The sequence below is a fragment of the Ruditapes philippinarum genome, unplaced genomic scaffold (assembly GCF_026571515.1).
Source record: "Ruditapes philippinarum isolate M1 unplaced genomic scaffold, ASM2657151v2 ctg4746_1_1_1_1, whole genome shotgun sequence".
Lineage (NCBI taxonomy): Eukaryota > Metazoa > Mollusca > Bivalvia > Venerida > Veneridae > Ruditapes > Ruditapes philippinarum.
In genome coordinates, this window is record NW_026863634.1 from 36,475 (window position 1) to 56,050 (window position 19,576).

At 34.9% G+C, this 19,576-nt stretch overlaps 1 protein-coding gene across 1 annotated transcript in view; it reads right to left on the bottom strand.

Moving 5' to 3' along the window:
- LOC132722767 (sushi, von Willebrand factor type A, EGF and pentraxin domain-containing protein 1-like) overlaps positions 1–19,576 on the bottom strand; it is a gene marked incomplete at its 5' end in the record, with an annotated part of 92,898 nt that overhangs the window by 1,304 nt on the left and 72,018 nt on the right. Inside the window, 6 exons of the mRNA XM_060707326.1 lie at positions 5,523–5,664; positions 6,247–6,360; positions 8,408–8,488; positions 9,087–9,266; positions 11,032–11,199; positions 12,113–12,268. Of these exons, the coding sequence (XP_060563309.1) occupies positions 5,523–5,664; positions 6,247–6,360; positions 8,408–8,488; positions 9,087–9,266; positions 11,032–11,199; positions 12,113–12,268 (841 nt within the window). The remainder of the gene's footprint in view (positions 1–5,522; positions 5,665–6,246; positions 6,361–8,407; positions 8,489–9,086; positions 9,267–11,031; positions 11,200–12,112; positions 12,269–19,576) is intronic.

Below are 19,576 nucleotides of genomic sequence, written 5' to 3' on the forward strand. Positions count from 1 at the left end.
TGTAGATGTATGTTTTATGACTGAAGAAACAAGTGCCAAGTTCAATTAAACACCAAATGCCCTGCAGAGTAACCTTGATCTTTGACCCAGTGACCTATGACATTTATCAAAGTTCATGCGCCTGTGAAGTCTGTAATTCAATAATAAGCTGAAAATTTCACCTAATGAATACCAAATTCTTTATCAAGTTCCAAACATGGAAAAGTACTAGAAGCATTGTCCCAGTTGGTCTACATGAGATTTGGAGCATGACCGAGGGTGGCGGATTATCCAAAGATGAGCAAGAGACATGTTTTATATCGGGACTGAGCAAGAGAGGTAACATCAGTATTTAGAATTCATGCATTATCACCTAAATATGTAAAGCCAATTTCTGCCATGCTCATTGCTAAATGATAACATGCCAATTACTGAATGATTATTGCAGCTTAAAGAGCAATGTAATTTGACAATTTTAAAGAGTTCCAAAACTACATTTTTTATAACAAGTTTCAAATGTAAAATTGCTAAATGCTTGGCATTTAGTAGTTTGCAATTAGCTTAATTAACCATTAAGGCAGAAAAATCGGCTTTCCATCTGTTTAGGGTACATTATGAGCAGCAGAAATCAACTTAGTAGAGGATAACATATAAAAATATATATTTTCTCAACTATATATTATGTACTCAATTATTGTAAGATATCAAGTGCTTGACTAAGTTATAAACTGCACCATCTGCAAAGACTGTGATAAATAGCTGACTATCAATGTTCATATAATTCTGATAAAAAATGACAGTTAAACCTTAACAGTAATATTACATTATGCTTTTTTACACTTTTGTATGATATTGTTTGTCTCTGCCACCAGTATTTTTAGCTAGATCAGACAAGACAGATGAGAATGCTGGCATGGCTATATATTGTTAACTGTTTAATTTTATTTTTAAAAAAATCTCTAGAAATAGCAAGTCGTATTCTCTCAAACATTGTTTGTCCTTTTGCACACAGAAGAAAACAAGAGGACCATGATGGCCCTGAAGTCGCTCACCTGTATATAGGCCCCCGGAGCGGGGCCAGTTTAAACCCCAGGGCTTTTATTTGAACAAACTTGGTAGACACCCATTAGAAGATATATCATGCTTAACATCTAAGGTCTACCTGGTCAAGTTTTTTTCTTTACACATATAGTTAAAAACAATGACACACCTGGGGCAGGGCTAGTTTTGACCCAAGGGCTTTTATTTGAACAATCTTAGTAGACACTTACTAGAAAATGTTTCATGCTTAATATCTAAACTCTAGCTATTCGGGTTTTTTCAAAGAAAACTTTTAAGTTTTTGCTATACACATATAAAGAAAATCAATGTCAGCCGGGACGGGGCCAATTTTGACCCCAGGGCTTTTATTTGAACAAACTTTGTAGACACACACTAAAAGATGCTTCGTGCTTAATATCTAAACTCTAGCTATTTGAGTTTTTCAAAGAAGACTTTTTAAAGTTTTTGTATAACACATTTTGGGAAAATGAATGACCTCCGGGGTGGGGCCAATTTTGACCCCAGGGCTTTTATTTGAACAAACTTGGTAGACACTTACTAGAAGATGTTTCATGCTTAGTATCTAAACTCTAGCTATTTGGTTTTTTTCAAAGAAGATTTTTTAAGTTTTTGCTATACACATATAAGGAAAATCAATGACCCCCGGGGCGGGGCCAATTTTGACCCCACGGCTCTTATTTGAACAAACTTGGTAAACATCCATTAGAACATGTTTCATGCTAAATATCTTAGCTCTAGCTCTTTGGGTTCTTTAAAAGAATTTTTTTTAAGTTTTTACTATATGCATATAGGGAAAAATCAATGACCCCCTGGGGCGGGGCCAATTTTGACCCCAGGGCTTTTATTTGAACAAACTTGGTAGACACTCACTAGAAGATGTTTCATGCTAAATATCTTAGCTCTAGCTCTTTGGGTTCTTTAAAAGAAGATTTTTTTAAGTTTTTACTTTATACACATAGGGAAAATCAATGACCCCCTGGGGCGGGGCCAATTTTGACCCCAGGGCTTTTATTTGAACAATCTTGGTAGACACGCACTAGAAGATGTTTCATGCCAAATATCTAAGCTCTAGCTCTTTGGGTTTTTTAGAAGAAGATGTTTAAAGTTTTTTCTTTTGGTTGCCTGTGTATTTATTATGGCAACCAGAGTTCTGCATGGAATGGAATTCTTTGAGTCAAAGCCTTTTCAGCATTGGTTATACGTTACATTATGATCGACCTGGGGTCATTTTTAGCCTCTCACAAGTCTAAAATTTTCTTGGCGATGAGGGGGTCTCCGCCCCCTTCAAACCCCCCTAACAGAATGGGGCACATCCCCCTTCTGGCAACCCCCTGATGTATCTTTTGGATGGGGGGGGGGCGGCGCCGAAAAAGTGCTCAATTTTTTAAGCAACATTTTTCAAACGAAAACATGTGTTTGGGGCCCAAATAGGACATTTTTTCACTCTTTCAGGACCAAAAAAAAAGGAGGGGGGGCGAAAGTGCCTTGTTTCGCGTATATATGAGGAAAAGGGTTAAGGCTTCACACAAGGAACATCCCTATGAAGTTTCATTATGATCTGCCTTATGGTTTCAGAGGAGATGTCGTTTGAAAAGTGTGAACGGACAACGGACGATGTACGACGGACGACGGACGAAGAGTGATCCTAATAGCTCACCCTGAGCATATGCTAAAAAGAAACAACTTAAAAATGGACTGTTAAAAAATTGGTAATTAAAATCAAGAATACTTTCCGCGATGTGGTATGCATCCTTTTTTTTTTTTAAAAGGGTAAAGAAAGCTGTCAAATATTAAATGTTGATACCCACTACTAGTTCATTACTTTAAAGGGACCCAACTGAGGTTTTGTTACACAACGGGAATGCAAATATTTTTTTGAGACTAATGTTGATGTAAGTCTAGACCAATAGCTTTAGTGCAAAATTTCAGATCGGTCCCTCGCTCAGTTTTTTCCGGAATATTCTAATTGTGAAAAATTATCAAAATTTGAAAGTGTTGCAAGGCCTTTTAATGAAACCCGACTAAAATTTCACAATCATACTATTTTCAATTTATTCTGAATATATTTCTTAAATATTTTTGCAAATATTTCTGTTTTAATTGCCCAAGCTGATATATTTAAGAATTTCAAATTTTATGTTTTTGGGCTCTTGGACCTCAGAGGAGTTCCTTTAATAATGTTAATAATTTGTTTATTGTCTACACTCAAACCCACTTGTTGCTTTATAAAGTAAAAGACAGAGTAAACTAGAACTGCCACTATCATGGCGTGAATACCCCCGCATACCACTTTGTCAGAATCAACAGTGGCCATTTAGAGCTCAAGGACAACCTCCCTGCCAAATCTGAGGTTACTAAGCCAGTGCATTGCTAAGTTATGGATTCTACATGCTTCAAATGTGAAAATGTCAAAATCAATACATTGCAGACAAGACATTCTTTAGCAATTGAGAAGAAAAGCTTTTTTTGTCAAGGTCCCTGTGACCTTGACCTTTGACCCAGTGACCTCAAAATCAATAGGGGTCATCTAATAGTCATGATCAACATCCATGCCAAATATGAAGACTATGGGTCAAAGGAATCTTAAGTTAATGGGTGGACAAACATTTTGAAGTCAAAGTCCCTATGACCTTGACCTTTGATCCAGTGACCTCAAAATCAAAAGGGGTCATCTAATAATCATGATCAAGATCCATGCCAAATATGAAGACTGTGGGTCAAAGGAATCTAAAGTTATTGGGCAGACAAACTTTTTGAAGTCAAAGTCCCTGTGACCTTGACCTTTGACCTGCTGACCTCAAAATCAATAGGGGTCATCTACTAATCATGACTAACCTCCATGCCAAACATGAAGACTGTGGGTCAAAGGAATCTTAAGCTATTGGGCGGACAAGCTTTTTGAAGACAAGGTCCCTGTGACCTTGACCTTTGACCTGGTGACCTCAAAGTCAATAGGGGTCATCTACTAATCATGACTAACCTTCATGCCAAATATGAAGACTGTGGGTCAAAGGAATCTTAAGTTAATGGGCAGACAAGCTTTTTGAAGTCAAGGCCCCTGTGACCTTGACCTTTGACCTGGTGACCTCAAAGTCAATAGGGGTCATCTACTAAATCATGACTACCTCCATGCCAAATATGACGACTGTAGGTCAAAGGAATCTTAAGTTATTGGGCGGACAAGCTTTTTGAAGTCAAGGCCCCTGTGACCTTGACCTTTAACCTGGTGACCTAAAAATCAATAGGGGTCATCAACTAATCATGGACTAACCTCCATGCCAAATATGAAGACTGTAGGTCAAAGGAATCTTAAGTTATTGGGCGGACAAGCTTTTGAAGTCATGGCCCCTGTGACCTTGACCTTTGACTTAGTAACCTCAAAATCAATAGGGGTCATCTACTAATCATGACTAACCTCCATGCCAAATATGAAGACTAAGGGTCAAAGGAATCTTAAGTTATTGGGCGGACAAGAAAAAACCGACGGACGGACAGCCGGACGGACTGACAAGCTGATTCCAGTATACCCCCCTTACAACTGTGTTGTGCGGGGGTATAATTATATCAATCATTATATACAAACAATATTTCATTTTTTTATAAAGGTTCAAAATGGTAGTGAGCAAAAATTTCAAATATAAAGTGAATATCAGTTTTTGACTTAAAAGAAATATGTAAAAAAAAAAGCAAAATTGACAGTCAGCATTTCCTGCCATTATGCATTTCAAATTAGAGAACAAGAACTTTTCAAAATTGAACAAGTATTCCATTTATGAACTGAATGCTTTTAAATGAGAAAGGAACCTTTGCAAAAAAATTGAAATAAAAACAAAATAAATACATATTATGGAAGGATTATCATTCTCTTCTTTTGGAAATGTTTGAAGTAACTTCATACAGTTTTTGTGAAAAAAGACATTAACAAAATGTTTGATCAGGGTAAAAATTGAAAAAATTATAATGATTATCGGTCCTTCGGTCTTTTTTATAATGACTTCTTTTTATGATAATGAAAAGTGAGATTAAAATACATGTACATGGATATTTCATCATCTGTAAAAATATGGACCATAACGAAAAAGTTAATAAATGCAAATGCCAACAAAATAGTCATAAAACATATCCACTTCTTTTCTTTGAATATGCCTAGTAGACATAAAACTACCATTAAAAAAAAAACCCTTGTTAATTCAATTTTTGTTTACATGTAATTGTTGAAGTGGAATTTAAGATTTACAGACGTGGTAACTGCAACCTTAATCAAGACTCAAATCTGGGACCTGTGGCATATTATTCCATAGCTGAGCTACCTGACCACTCCCTTTAAAAGCAATCAGTGCTATACTATAACACAGGGTTCCACATCTCACTATATTGAAACAAATCAACAAGTTCAGTCTAAGGATAAGATGTATTATGGCTTGATCGGAATGTACAACCATTTTTACTATTTATTCAGTGTCCAACACTTATATACTTACAAATCTCCAATAAAACCTTCGGCACACAGACATTCAAATGAATTGAGTCTATTAATACAATGGCCACCATTTTTACAACTTGGATTTGAACCTGTTTGGCATTTTTTCACCAAAGTTTCACATCTTGTTCCAGTGGCAAAACCTGAAAAATATATATACATGTACTAATATTAATATGTTAAACAAGAGAACCTTGATAGACCTTAATTGCTCTCCAAAATATAAATGTAAAATCTAATCTGTTTTAAGGAACAGTAAGTTTACTTTACAAAAAAAGATTGGGAAAATGTTTCCAAGCCGGTATTTTTTTTACATCTTCATTTTCACTTAAAAACCTCTACAATTACAAGTGTAGGTATGTGATAAAAGGTTACACTAACCTCTACAATCAAGTGTAGGTATGTAATAAAAGGTGACACTAGCCTCTACAATCACAAGAGTAGGTATGTGATAAAGGTGACACTAACCTCTACAATCACACGTGTAGGTATGTGATAAAAGGTTACACTAACCTCTACAATCATGGGTATGTGATAAAAGGTGACACTAACCTCTACAATCACAAGTGTAGGTATGTGATAAAAGGTGACACTAACCTCTACAATCACACGTGTAGGTATGTGATAAAGGTGACACTAACCTCTACAATCACAGGTATGTGATAAAAGGTGACACCAACCTCTACAATCACATATGTAGGTATGTGATAAAAGGTGACACTAACCTCTACAATCACAAGTGTAACCAGCAGCAGTGCTTGAACAAATTCCGTTGTTATAACAAGGATTTGATCTACAGTGATTAACTTGAGTAGAACAACTTGTTCCAAAGTATTGTCCTGTTTTAGATAAAAACAAAACAACATTTAAAGCTGAAAAGTCATTCCTGTCACAATACAATACAATACAATATCTAAATGGCTTCATAGGCCACAAAACCAGAAAAAATATACTTTTCAAGTAATTTGTTTACAATAATTATTATATAGCAAAGTTTTGTATAATATTAACTAAAGAAAATATAAAATAATACAAAATTTCCCTGCTTATCATCATTATCATAAATAAACCAAACAGATATCAGACGTTGATACCCAATGTATGTAAATACTTATTATCCATTTAGACATAATCATGCCATTAAGGATATTGGGGTACTAAGTTTTTCCAGCAAATTGTCATTAGGAACAATAGTGTCATATTGTCAATAGGATTAAATTAAAATCCCACAACTTATGAAAATACCTCACTATTTCACTTTCTCAACCAACCTTGGACTATATCATATGACCTTGACCTTAGCCAGATGGACCTTTTTTCACATTTTTTTCACATAAAACTATGTTTCACTTTCTGGAACAATTGTGATAAGTTACATGAAAAATAATTCTCAATGCATACAGAAGTTTTGCTTTGGGTAACTTTTTTTGTCTGACCTCTAAATATGACCTTGTCTTTTAACCAAAGATACCAAGTTCATGGGTGGACACTATGTCTTATGGTGGTGATCATTTGTATCAAGTTAAAATGAAATCCATCCATCAAAGTAGAAGATATGATCCTGACTAAACCTGCTCATTTCTTCATGTCTGGTAAGTGACCTTGCATATATTTATTTGATTTTGCTTGGAAGACCCAGTTTCATGACATACCTTAATAGCTTCATAGGCCAAAAAACCAGAACAAAATATAGTTTGCAAGTAATTTGTTTACATAAGTACACACTTATATAGCAAAGTTTTGAATAAAATTTACTAAAGAAAGTATAAAATAATACAAAATTTCCGTGCTAACCATCATTATCATAAATAAACCAAACAGATATCAGACGTTGATACCCAATGTATGTAAATACTTTTTATCCATTTAGACATAATCATGCCATTGAGGATATTGGGGTACTAAGTTTTTCCAGCAAATTGTCATTAGGAAGAATAGTGTCATATTGTCATAAGGATTTAATTAAAATCCCACAATTTATGACAATACCTCACTATTTCACTTTCTCAACCAACCTTGGACTATATCATATGACCTTGACCGCCAGATGGACCTAATTTTTTTTTCCCACATTTTTTTCACATAACACTATGTTTCACAATTTGGAACAATTGTGATAAGTTACATGAAAAATAATTCTCAATGCATACAGAAGTTTTGCTTTGGATAACCTTTTTTGTCTAACCTCTGAATTTGACCTTGTCTTTTAACCAAAAAGACCTGGTTCATGGGTGGACAGTATGTCTTATGGTGATGATCATTTGTATCAAGTTAAAATGAAATCCATCCATCAAAGTAGAAGATATGATCCTGACTAAACCTGCTCATTTCTTCATGTCTGGTAAGTGACCTTGCATATATGAGCCGTGTCACAACAAAACCAACATAGTGCGTTTTCGACCAGCATAGATCCAGACCAGCCTGCGCATCCGCGCAGTCTGATCAGTATCCATGCTGTTCGCTAAAAGACCCTATAACAAGTAAATAAACTGATGCACAGGCTGGTCTGGATCCATATGCTGGTCGCAAACCAATTAAATTGGTTTTGTCTTGACGTGGCCCATATTAATTTGATTATGCTTGGAAGACCCAGTTTCATGACTGTGAACATTTCTTATAAAATGTAACACTACCAAACTTTCTGTACACACATTTTTATATTTTTATCCAACTTTTGCGCTCTAATTGCAATCTTGATCTTGACTGTATGGACTGAATTTTCCACACAATACACTGGACAACAATTGTGAACATTTGTGTAAACTTATAAATATTAAAATCTCTCAATTCATGTAGAAACTTTGCTTCAAACATTTTCTTTTCACCTCTAAATGTTACCTTGACAAAATATTCAACAGATTTCTTTATAACAATAAAATTGTTTACCTGGTGTACAATCACATACTGGTTCATTGTTTCTAATGACACAGTTACCTCCATTGGAGCAGTAGTTATTACATAGGGTACCTGTAATATACACAATTATTGAAGCAATCGTGTATTTGTCCAATTTTGACAATCAGTAAGACGTTAGTATTGTTTTATCCTTATTTACTTTTTTGGCATTTACTTCTATATAGTGAATTAATTTATACAATATTTAGTTCGATATCTGATTGTGCAGAAAATTTGTAGCTTATTTGACAATATCTATTTCGATACATCATTACACAGAAAATTTATAGCTTATTTAAACTTCACTCCAGTTGGCTTCCTGGTTCTAAACAGTATCATATGACCTGACACGGCTATGATTTGATTCGGGCTCAAACCCATAATCCCTGGACTGAGAGGCATTTTTACAAACAGGCCAAAGCTCCACTATACTTTTTCAGCTTCAGCTCCCTCGCTCCCCAAGTGTATACATGCCTCTCAAATATAGCAAAGTCTCAACAGCTAGTAAATAACCTTGCTGCCGTAATATCCATACAGTTAAACTAACTAGTCTGTAATACTGCTGACTCAGCAAACTTTCAAAATATTCAAGATGATATCTCTTCAAATCAATACATGTAACAGACAAGTCCGTTCAGTAAATTCAGCAGATCATACATCCAGTACTTACCAGCAGCAAGACATTGGGTAGATGAAGTCAAACCAGTTTCTGTAGAATACGAGGAACTTTGTGTACATTGATTACAACTATTTTGCCCTTTCTGGGATTGATAGTGATTCCTGGGACACTGCCTACATGCTCCATTCTGATTATAGCCATTGAATGAGAAATATCCTTCATCACATTTTCCTATAAAAATAACAAGAGCGATCAGTAATCACATGTGCCTCATGATGGCCAATTTCATGTTGGGACAAATTTTGTGACAAACGGACAGACAGACGAACAGTGCACAACTAGACTTGGATCTGATCATTCCTGTAAAGTTTGGATAAAATTGCACCAGTAGTTTATGAGGAGTAGTCCGGACAAGCTTTTGCGTATCTGGCAACACACAGAAAAAAAACACCTTTTTATCAAAGGGCCATAACTCAGCCAAAAGTCATTCAACCGGAAAACCCGTGCAATATGCCCAAGGACTTGAGCTACAGATCAATCCTGTAAAGTTTCATTGAAATTGCATTAGTGGTATAAGAGAAGTAGTCCGGACAAACTTTAAAAATAAGAATTATTAAAGGGCCATAACTCTGACAAAAATCATTGAACCGGAAAATGCTGACAATATACACAACTAGACTTGGTACTGATCATTCCTGTAAAGTTTGGATGAAATTGCACCTGTAGTTTATGAGGAGTAGTCCGGACAAGCTTTTGTGTATCTGGCAACACACAGAAAAAAAACACCTTTTTATCAAAGGGCCATAACTCGGCCAAAAATCATTCAACCGGAAAACCCTTGCAATAAGCGCAAGGACGTGAGCTACAGATCAATCCTGTAAAGTTTCATTGAAATTGCATTAGTGGTATAAGAGAAGTAGTCCGGACAAACTTTAAAATTAAAAATTATTAAAGGGCCATAACTCTGACAAAAATCATTGAACCGGAAAATGCTGACAATATGCACAACTAGACTTGGTACTGATCATTTCTGTAAAGTTTGTATGAAATTGCACCAGTAGTTTATGAGGAGTAGTCCGGACAATTTTGTGGCGGACGGACGGACGGACGGACGGACAGACAGAGAGACAGACAGACAGACAGACGGACAGACAGACGACGGAGAAGTGATCCCTATATGTCGCCACTACTCCGTAGAGGCGACACAAAAAAGAAGAAAATAAAAAAACATTAAACAGTAACAAAGACAGGGCAGTTATAATAGATGGGTTTTTTTGTATCATCACACAAAGTAACCTCTCATATAGCAAGAGCTGTCCTTAAGACAGTATGCTTGACTATTGTCATTGCTTGACAGTTGAAAAAAGGGGCATTACTCTGCAGAATAAAGATAATTCAGAGTTATGGAACCTTTGCCTATATGTTAGATAATCAGAGATAACAACCTATCACCTCCATCAGTTTTGGAGATTGGGGGATGGGGAAGAGAACAAAAGCTCACATTTCTCTTTGAATAGTAGTAGAGCTGAAGACAAATTAACATACTCTACAAAAAGAATGTTACTTTCTTGAAATTCTGCTTGTTCTAATTTACTTTATATCTATTTTCTTTAAAAAAAGCTTTTTATGATTACTCAAAAATCAGTGAAACTGTTATTCCCTTTATTGCTGTGGGTTTGCCGTAACGGTTGAGGCATCAGAATTGAAGCCACCGTTTAGCACTAGGTGATTGTAAGAGGCAAATGAACGTGTTCTAATTACTGAAGTCTATGCAAATCTAGCTCTAGCTCAAGCAGGTGAGGTGGTTTTGACCCCTGGTGTTGCTTTAATTTGTAACACCCAAGGTAAGCAAAAAAATCATCTTTCCTGTTTTTGCGCCATATGACATAAATTGTGTTCGTGCACTGTAAAACCAACCAAACAAACAAGCCTGTTACATTTCCTACAGAGGTATTCAAGCACTGCTTAACAATACAAAGATGTTACTTATACTTACTTATGCATTGTGAATCGAAAGTTGATGTAGTTGTGGCGGTTATCATATCATTATTTATACTGCAAGGCGTACAATCTGTGGCTCCGAATGTTGATGAATACCTGCCGATACCACAAGGAGTACACGGTGCCTTCCCGGTGCTTGAGTAGAATCCTGGCGGGCACTTGGCTGATTTAAAAAATTCTTATGTATAGATATATATCATTGTTTGAAAGTAGGATAAATATAAAATAAGACAGTACAGTATTGATACATCACATTGTTGACTTTGATAAATAATTTCGAGTCGGCAACCTTTACGACTCGGTTATATGGAATCTTTTCAAATGGAAATACGTCAAAGGCATCTCAACTGAGCAGAACGACCATCATTATAATACTGCATGATGTTTGTTACGTCAATTTTCATTTGTCAATCATAACATTTACATTACCAGTATATACTTGGCTGACGCAAAGTTACGAATAATTTTCTATTTTGACAAATAAGATATCAATTTGACAAGTTAGGCCTAAAAAAATTGTTTCTGTTAGGGTAACACTACCCTACCAAAAAATATGCCTGACACTACCATTTTTATTTAGATCTGTTCAAAAAAATATTGCAAAATTCAAGTGTGTTTAGATATCATGTTCTTGTACCATCGGGGAACATTATCGGAGGTTTCATTGCTAAGGTATAATTGAAAATAATGAATAGTTAATCTGGCATAGTAACCATGAGTCTTCCTTTATGAAAATGAGCCAATTTTTAAATACCCAACACCAATCACTACCGTACAAATCAGGGGAATGAAGATTTTCTCTGGATTAAGATGTTCAGAATTGAACATGATTTAAAAAAAAAAATTCTGACCTACCCTACCTATTCTTGGAGGTTGGAGAGCAATTTTGTTACCCTAACAACACAATTTATTTTTTTAGGCCTTATATGGAATAATTTCTATCCATTCTTGTGAAGTGGAAGGTAATACGAGACAATGAGCACTTTCTCCTAGATGCCCCTTAATATTTCTACATGATATAATTCATTACACAAATTTTCATGCAACTTTATTCAGACTACTATAAATGTACTTACATCTGCACATAGTTCTTGCTGTAGCACCAGCAAAGAAAGTTGCATTTGTAGCAGGACAGGAGGTACAAGACCCTTCCTCATGTGAGTTGTATGTTCCCTCAGCACAGTTTACACACTGGTTATTTATATCTCTTGAGGTACCTCTTGGGCACTTTACTAAAATCAAGAGATTTATAATATTATTACATATTTCCCTCAGCACAGTTAACACACTGGCTATTTATATCTCTTGAGGTACCTCTTGGGCACTTTACTAAAATCAAGAGATTTATAATATTATTACATATTTCCCTTAGCACAGTTAACACACTGGCTATTTATATCTCTTGAGGTACCTCTTGGGCACTTTACTAAAATCAAAAGATTTACAATATTATTACATATTTCCCTCAGCACAGTTAACACACTGGCTATTTATATCTCTTGAGGTACCTCCTAGTCACTTTACTAAAATCAAGAGATTTATAATATTATTATATATTTCCCTCAGCACAGTTAACACACTGGCTATTTATATCTCTTGAGGTACCTCTTGGGCACTTTACTAAAATCAAGAGATTTATAATATTATTATATATTTCCCTCAGCACAGTTAACACACTGGCTATTTATATCTCTTGAGGTACCTCTTGGGCACTTTACTAAAATCAAGAGATTTACAATATTATTACATATTTCCCTTGGCACAATTTACACGCTGGTTATTTATATCTCATGAGGTATTTCTCGGGTACTTTTCAGCAAGAGCACTGCTAGGCGGAGCATTTTATGCCCGAAAGTCTTCTTTTTTAGTAAGGATGAAGCATTTGTAAGATATGGGAATTAAATAAAGTATTACCTCCTTCAAAAAGCAATCCTCCTTTATAGCTGAACAACCTTCATATATATATATATATAACCTTCATATATATATAGAAATGAGAGAATATATACACACATACCACCACATCGATATGCCAGTCCAATTACGGCACAGCGCCTAGCAGAACAGTCATAATTGGACTGGCATATCGATGTGGTGGTATGTGTGTATATATTCTCTCATTTCTATAACAATTTATCTGCACACTTGTATGTTAAGTGATCCCATGCAGGGGAAAGTATAACTGTATTGAATTTAATTATCTCCCTTTATATATATACAGTTGCTGTTTCCACAGCACCACCATCAGGTTGTTATCTTGTAACTAAAGATGCTATGATTGATGAACGTAAAACGTAAAGACGCCAGGGGTATACCATAATATAAGCAAATTTTTAGGGCATAATAATTAATGTACTGAATATAAGTGATCATCCTATGAAGTTTGACAGTTGTAAAACTGTTAACAATATTAAGTAAATTTGATATTAACCTTTGACATTGTGACCCCATTACAGATATGGATCTTTTATTCAGTATAGGCAATCATCCTTTGAAGTTTGAACACTGACTGGGCCAAATGGAACTTAAGGTATGCTCCAGAAACCACAATTTTCACTGTAAAGATCATTGTGACCCTGACCTTTCACCTTATGACCCTAAAATCAATATGGGTCATGTATTGGACTATGCTATTCATCCTATAAAATTTTACAGCTGTAGGTTGATAATTACTTAAGTTATTGAGCGCAAACCGTTTTCAGTTTTAAGGTTACAGTGACCTTGACCTTTGACCGTATGACCCCAAAGTCTTCTACCCAATATGGACCATCATCCTATGAAGTTTGAATATTGTGGGCCAAATGGAACTTAAGTTATGCTCCAGAAACTGTTTTCAGTTTTAAGGTAGAAGTGACCTTGACCTTTGACCTTGTAACCCAAAAATCAATAGGGGCCTTCTACCCAATATGGACAATCATCCTTTGAAGTTTGAGTATTGTGGGCCAAATGGAACTTAAGTTATGCTCCAGAAACTGTTTTCAGTTTTAAGGTAATAGGGACCTTAACCTTGTGACCCAAAAATCAATAGGGGTCTTCTACCCAATATGGACAATCATCCTATGAAATTTGAGTATTGTTGGACAAATGGAACTTAAGTTAAGCTCCGTAATTTGTTTTCAGTTTTAAGGTAATAGAGACCTTGACCTTAAACCTCGTGACCCCAAAATTAATAGGCGTCTTCTACCCAATATGGACAATCACCCTATAAAATTTGAGTATTGTGGGACAAATGGAACTTAAGTTATGCTCCGGAAACTGTTTTCAGTTTTAAGGTAATAGTGACCTTGACCTTTAAACTTGTGACCCCAAAATCAATAGGGGTCTTCTACCCAATATGGACAATCATCCTATGAAGTTTAAGTATTGTTGTCCATATGGAATTTAAGTTATGCTCCGGAAACTGTTTTCAATTTTAAGGTAATAGTGACCTTTGACCTTGTGACCCCAAAATCAATAGGGGTCTTCTACCCAATATGAACAATTATCCTATGAAGTTTGAATATCGTGGGCCAAATGGAAGTAAAGTTATGCTCCGGAAACCAAATTGCAAACAGACGGATGCCAGGGGGTATAACATAATATGCCCGAAAGAATTTCGGGCATATAAAAATCAAGAGATTTTCAACATTATTACATATTTCCCTCAGCACAGTTTACATGCTGGCTATTAATATCTCTTGAGGTACCTCTTCGGCACTTTACAAAAAAAGAGATTTATAGTATTATTACATACTTCCATCAGCACAGTTTACACACTGGTTATTTATATCTCTTGAGGTACCTCTCGGGCACTTTAATCAAGATATCATAGATACTTGTACATACATGCAAAATAGTTTTTGGTACAGTTAACACATATATGTTGATACATATTTTTTAATATTGCACAAAGCATGCACATTTCAAGAGATGGGAGTCATTTTCCCCCTCTTGCATTTGGCTAGTATATGTTGTCAAACCCCACTATATGATTTTGATCGACTTATGTTTATGTATGTTTGTCTTTAGTGAAAATCAATACAAAAATATCTTATGACTGACACCCCCCCCCCCCCCTTGGAAAAACTAGTTAAATGCAAAATCCCCTCTAAAATATGCATTACCCCTAGCCCAGCTTTTGGGAACCACTCTAGAAAAATTCTTTGATTCGCACATACAAATGATAGTACCATCAGACAAGGGGCACATGACTTTATGCTTTGTTCAAATTTATGCAAGGCTTATTCAAATTTTTGCAATTTTTGCAAGGCTTATTTAAATTAATGCACGGCTTAAGTGATGAAAGGAGAGTAGACTATAGCATTCTAATCCAGACAGTGACTGAACAGCCAACGGCGGCCACACCTGACGTCATTAGGAAGGTTGGTCGTTTCATCGCCAAAGTGAACCCGCCTACTCAGAGAGAGGCTTCAAGATTGAATGTGTCTAAGGGAACTTTCTATAACATTATAAATAAAATTCTGAAAGCAAAATTACGAAAGAAGTGCGAAGTACATCAACTTAATATGGCACAAATTATGACGCGCAGGGCCAAATCTTGGAAACTTTATCTGAAGTTATAATGCAACCAGTGGAAAAACTTTGTCACTTCGGATGAGGCTATGTTTTACTTAAGCAGACGTTATGGGCGAAAAAAGGTATGTTACATTAGAAAAGGGGATGACCTTGGTGAGAAATTGAAGTTTGTCAAATGCGATGCTTTTGCTAGCGGTTTCATGGCATGGACTGGTGTGTCTTCTAGAGGGAAAACGTAGATACGGATCATCGATAAAGGTACAAAGGTGAACTCTGAGTACTGTATCAACAAAGTGCTAAGCCATTTTTGGAGAAATACTTTTTTGAGGAAGGCAAAAGCAATGTCACATTCCACCAGGACAGTGCATCTAGCCACACATCTGAAAGAACACTTTAATTTCTGAAAGACCGTTAACGTTAAATTACTTTTATTAGCCCCGAGGAATGGGTGCCAAAGTCACCTGATGCTGCACCGATGGACTTTGGTATTTGGGGTGTTCTAAAATGTCGGCTTCAGAAGCAGCAAATAAACACGCTTGTTGGTCTCAAAAGGGCACTGAAGTACGAGTGGCGCAAACTAAACAAAGAAACTATAAATAAGACTTTAAAATTGTGGCCAAAGCTTTGCAGGATAATTTACAACTGTCGTGGATCTCATATTGAACATTTACTACAATAAATGAGTAATTCCTTAGAATTGGTTGAAGTTATCTTTTGTTCAAAAATAAGTTGGGCACCTCTCGTACATCAGTTACATACATTATGTAAATAATTATACCTGTGCCAAGCCTGTAAGTAGACATACCCTTTTCAGTGTTCTAAGTGCAAAAGCTATTTTAAGCACGCAATTTCAAGTAAAATATATGGTATTTCTAGTATGTATACAATATTTTTACTGTTAATTAACTAAAGGAAAATAAATGCTTGTAAAAATATAAAAAAATTATTTCAGTACAGATACTTATAGATCTATATGCGGCACACATTCGAATGTCCGAAAAGCTTTATAAATATATTAATTTAACCTACTTTTTTTCCTTTCATTTTTTTATTGGGTTTAATTTTGCACTAACAAAGAATACAGGTCATATGGCGACTTTCAAGCTTGAAACATGGAGGAAGACTTCGGGTGCCCCTCAGGAACCTCTCAGCTGCCCCTCTGTACATTAGCTTTAAGAATGGAGGAGAACTTCCTGTGCTCCTTACCTGTCCGTACATTTTCCATGAATTTCCATGAAAACTTCCGGAATTTTCATGGAAATTGCCAACTCTGGATAATTCGGACTAGTTTTCCGGGGTTGTTCAAAGAAAACTGAAAAAAAAATCGCGAATTTCTCCATGAATTTCCAGAGCTTTTTTCATGAAACTTTTCCAGAGTTTTCCATGAAAATGTTCCAGAGTTTTCAAAGCAACTCTGGAAATTGTTCTGCTAAAATGACATTCTACTCCGGAAAAAATGTTCCAGAGTTACTCTGGAAAATGTTCCGGAGTTACTCTGGAAAATGTTCCGGAGTTACTCTGGAAAATGTTCCGGAGCCGCTGTGGAAAAAGTTCCGCAGTTAAAAATAGGATATGGGGTAAGATGCCATTAGCCTTGAAATAATTCTGGAAATACTATGGAATTCACTCTGGAACATTTTGGGATTACTGAAATGATGGTTGCATAATAAAATTAAATGACCTTTTAATTTGCATTTAATATGTTTTTATTAGCAAATCCAAAAAAGCACTCTAGTCATCAAGAATTCAAACACATACATGAGTGTTTAATTCAAACAAATGTAATTTAACATCCATCTAGTACACATGTATATATCCTTCACTTCACATGATGCAACATCTTCTTGACTTGTGGTGTGACCTCTCTGATGGATACTGAAAAATATGAATTAATTGTATATAAATACATGTACTTGTGTTAAATGCACAATGTCAATATAATTAGTATTGTTTAAACAGGATTGATAAAAAACATGAAAGGGTGAAAAAAGTTAAGATGGAAAACTTTCAATTCAATGATTTTTGCAGAATATCAGCACAGAGTTATCAAGTAAATACCATGCTTAATTTGATGAAAATAATTTTTTTTGGTCAAAATCAACATTATGATAAACTTGTGTCAATTATTTCCCTGCTTTTCCTATATCTATGTAATGACAACTTTATGTAATGGCAGTTTAAATTACTCAATGATCTTCACAAGTACTTAATTACCACTGAAAGTTTGAGATGTGTTCAGTGGAGTCAGAATAGAGATGTGTTCAGTGGAGTCAGTATAACAATAATATATGCATCAAACATGAAGAACAACATTTTGTTCAGTGTTTGGAAAATAGCATGCATTTATATGAAAACATGTTACTTCGACTTTTTTCAACAAAACAAACTAAATTATTACCAGGATAGTTCTGTAAGCATTCTGTATTCAACAGTACATTTATCACTTTTCCCTCATCTGACATTCTTTGAGTTGAAACATCTCATGTGACTTCATGACTTGAAAATTTGCAACCTAATATGTTGAAAAAATAAACATAAATTGTACATGAGTAACAAGAAATTACAATTAAGGCATATGAATTTTATTAAATGTGAATTTGGCAAATTCATTGCTTGATATGGAATCTGTTTCAATCACAAATATTTTGAATGGAAAATTATAATCTCTGATTTAAAATTTCCCGCCATTATCTAAAAATGAAAAAGATTTTCTTAACTATTTAATATTGAAAAGATACATGTATGTAGAAAACAGTGTATACTTCGTCGCCCTATTCTAAAAATGGTGTATCTACAATTTTCTCTTTTTTGGGAAAAAGGGGTTAAAGGTTCAAGACGTTGTAACTTTTATTTAATAACTCCTAACAGTGTGGACTTCTGGATTGGTATTATTTATGTCAACATGTGATGAAAGCACTTTGTTATATACCTTTATAATTTGCAGTAATTGTAAAAATTAAAAAAAAAATTTGGAGATAGACCAAAAATGTTTATTTTTAGATAAAAAAATTACTCTAAAAATGAGTTTGCGGAGATATGACAAAGTAAGGCTAAAATTGTTAATACTTTTTGAGTTAGCATTTTTTAAGAGTAATAATTTTACTATAGAATATTAGTAGATTTTTACATTCTAAAGAACATTTTCAGCCAGAGTGGTTGAACCGCTGACATTGAATCACTTTATCTTCGTAAATTACTATGTCAAAGTGTAAATTCATTCACGTGATCTCCAAATTGGGCCTTTCTCGATAATTACAATATAAAATTGTGCCATAAAAAAAGAAAACATTTCACAAAATTTTTAATCAATGAACTTGCTAAAACAAACTGACATATTTTGAACCATTATGAAAAATGAAATGATTGTAACCATCTCTAATATTGTGATTAAATGATACAGATATAAATTATATTACCAATAATTCTTTTTAATTCACACAATTAAAGTCAATACCACATGCATTCAAAGTCTCAAGTATTGTTTGTGGTTTAATATCAACGTATGAAAAAATATCTGCTCAAGTTCTTAACAATCTTTCAAGATTGCAAAATCGTCGTTTTCATGATTTTACATCCAGTGAATTTTGCGATCTCCCATAATGGTGTTTGTCGCACAACGTAGATACTGGACATTCCATAAACAGGCTAAATCAAACCGAGCCGGCAACATTTTAGATCATGCCGTATTGTGTTTTAAGAATTCTGCTATTATCTAATAAATATAATCATTGATGACCCGGAGAACACTGAAACTCGCATGCAAACTTAAAATCTATGTTTTGACTAGACAGTGGTATTCCGATCCCATTGGAATGTTAAATATCTATTTATTTTGTGAATATTTTAAGACTTGAAACAATGATTTATCTGAAACTGATGGCAAGTCAAAACTTCCCTACAGACTTGATGTTGTTGATATAAAATTCCATAGTTTTGTGGAAGTTCTGCTAACTGCAGTCACAAGTTCTAAGAGACAACATTTCTGTAAGGACAACGTCTGATAATGTAAGTAAGTCTGACCTGAA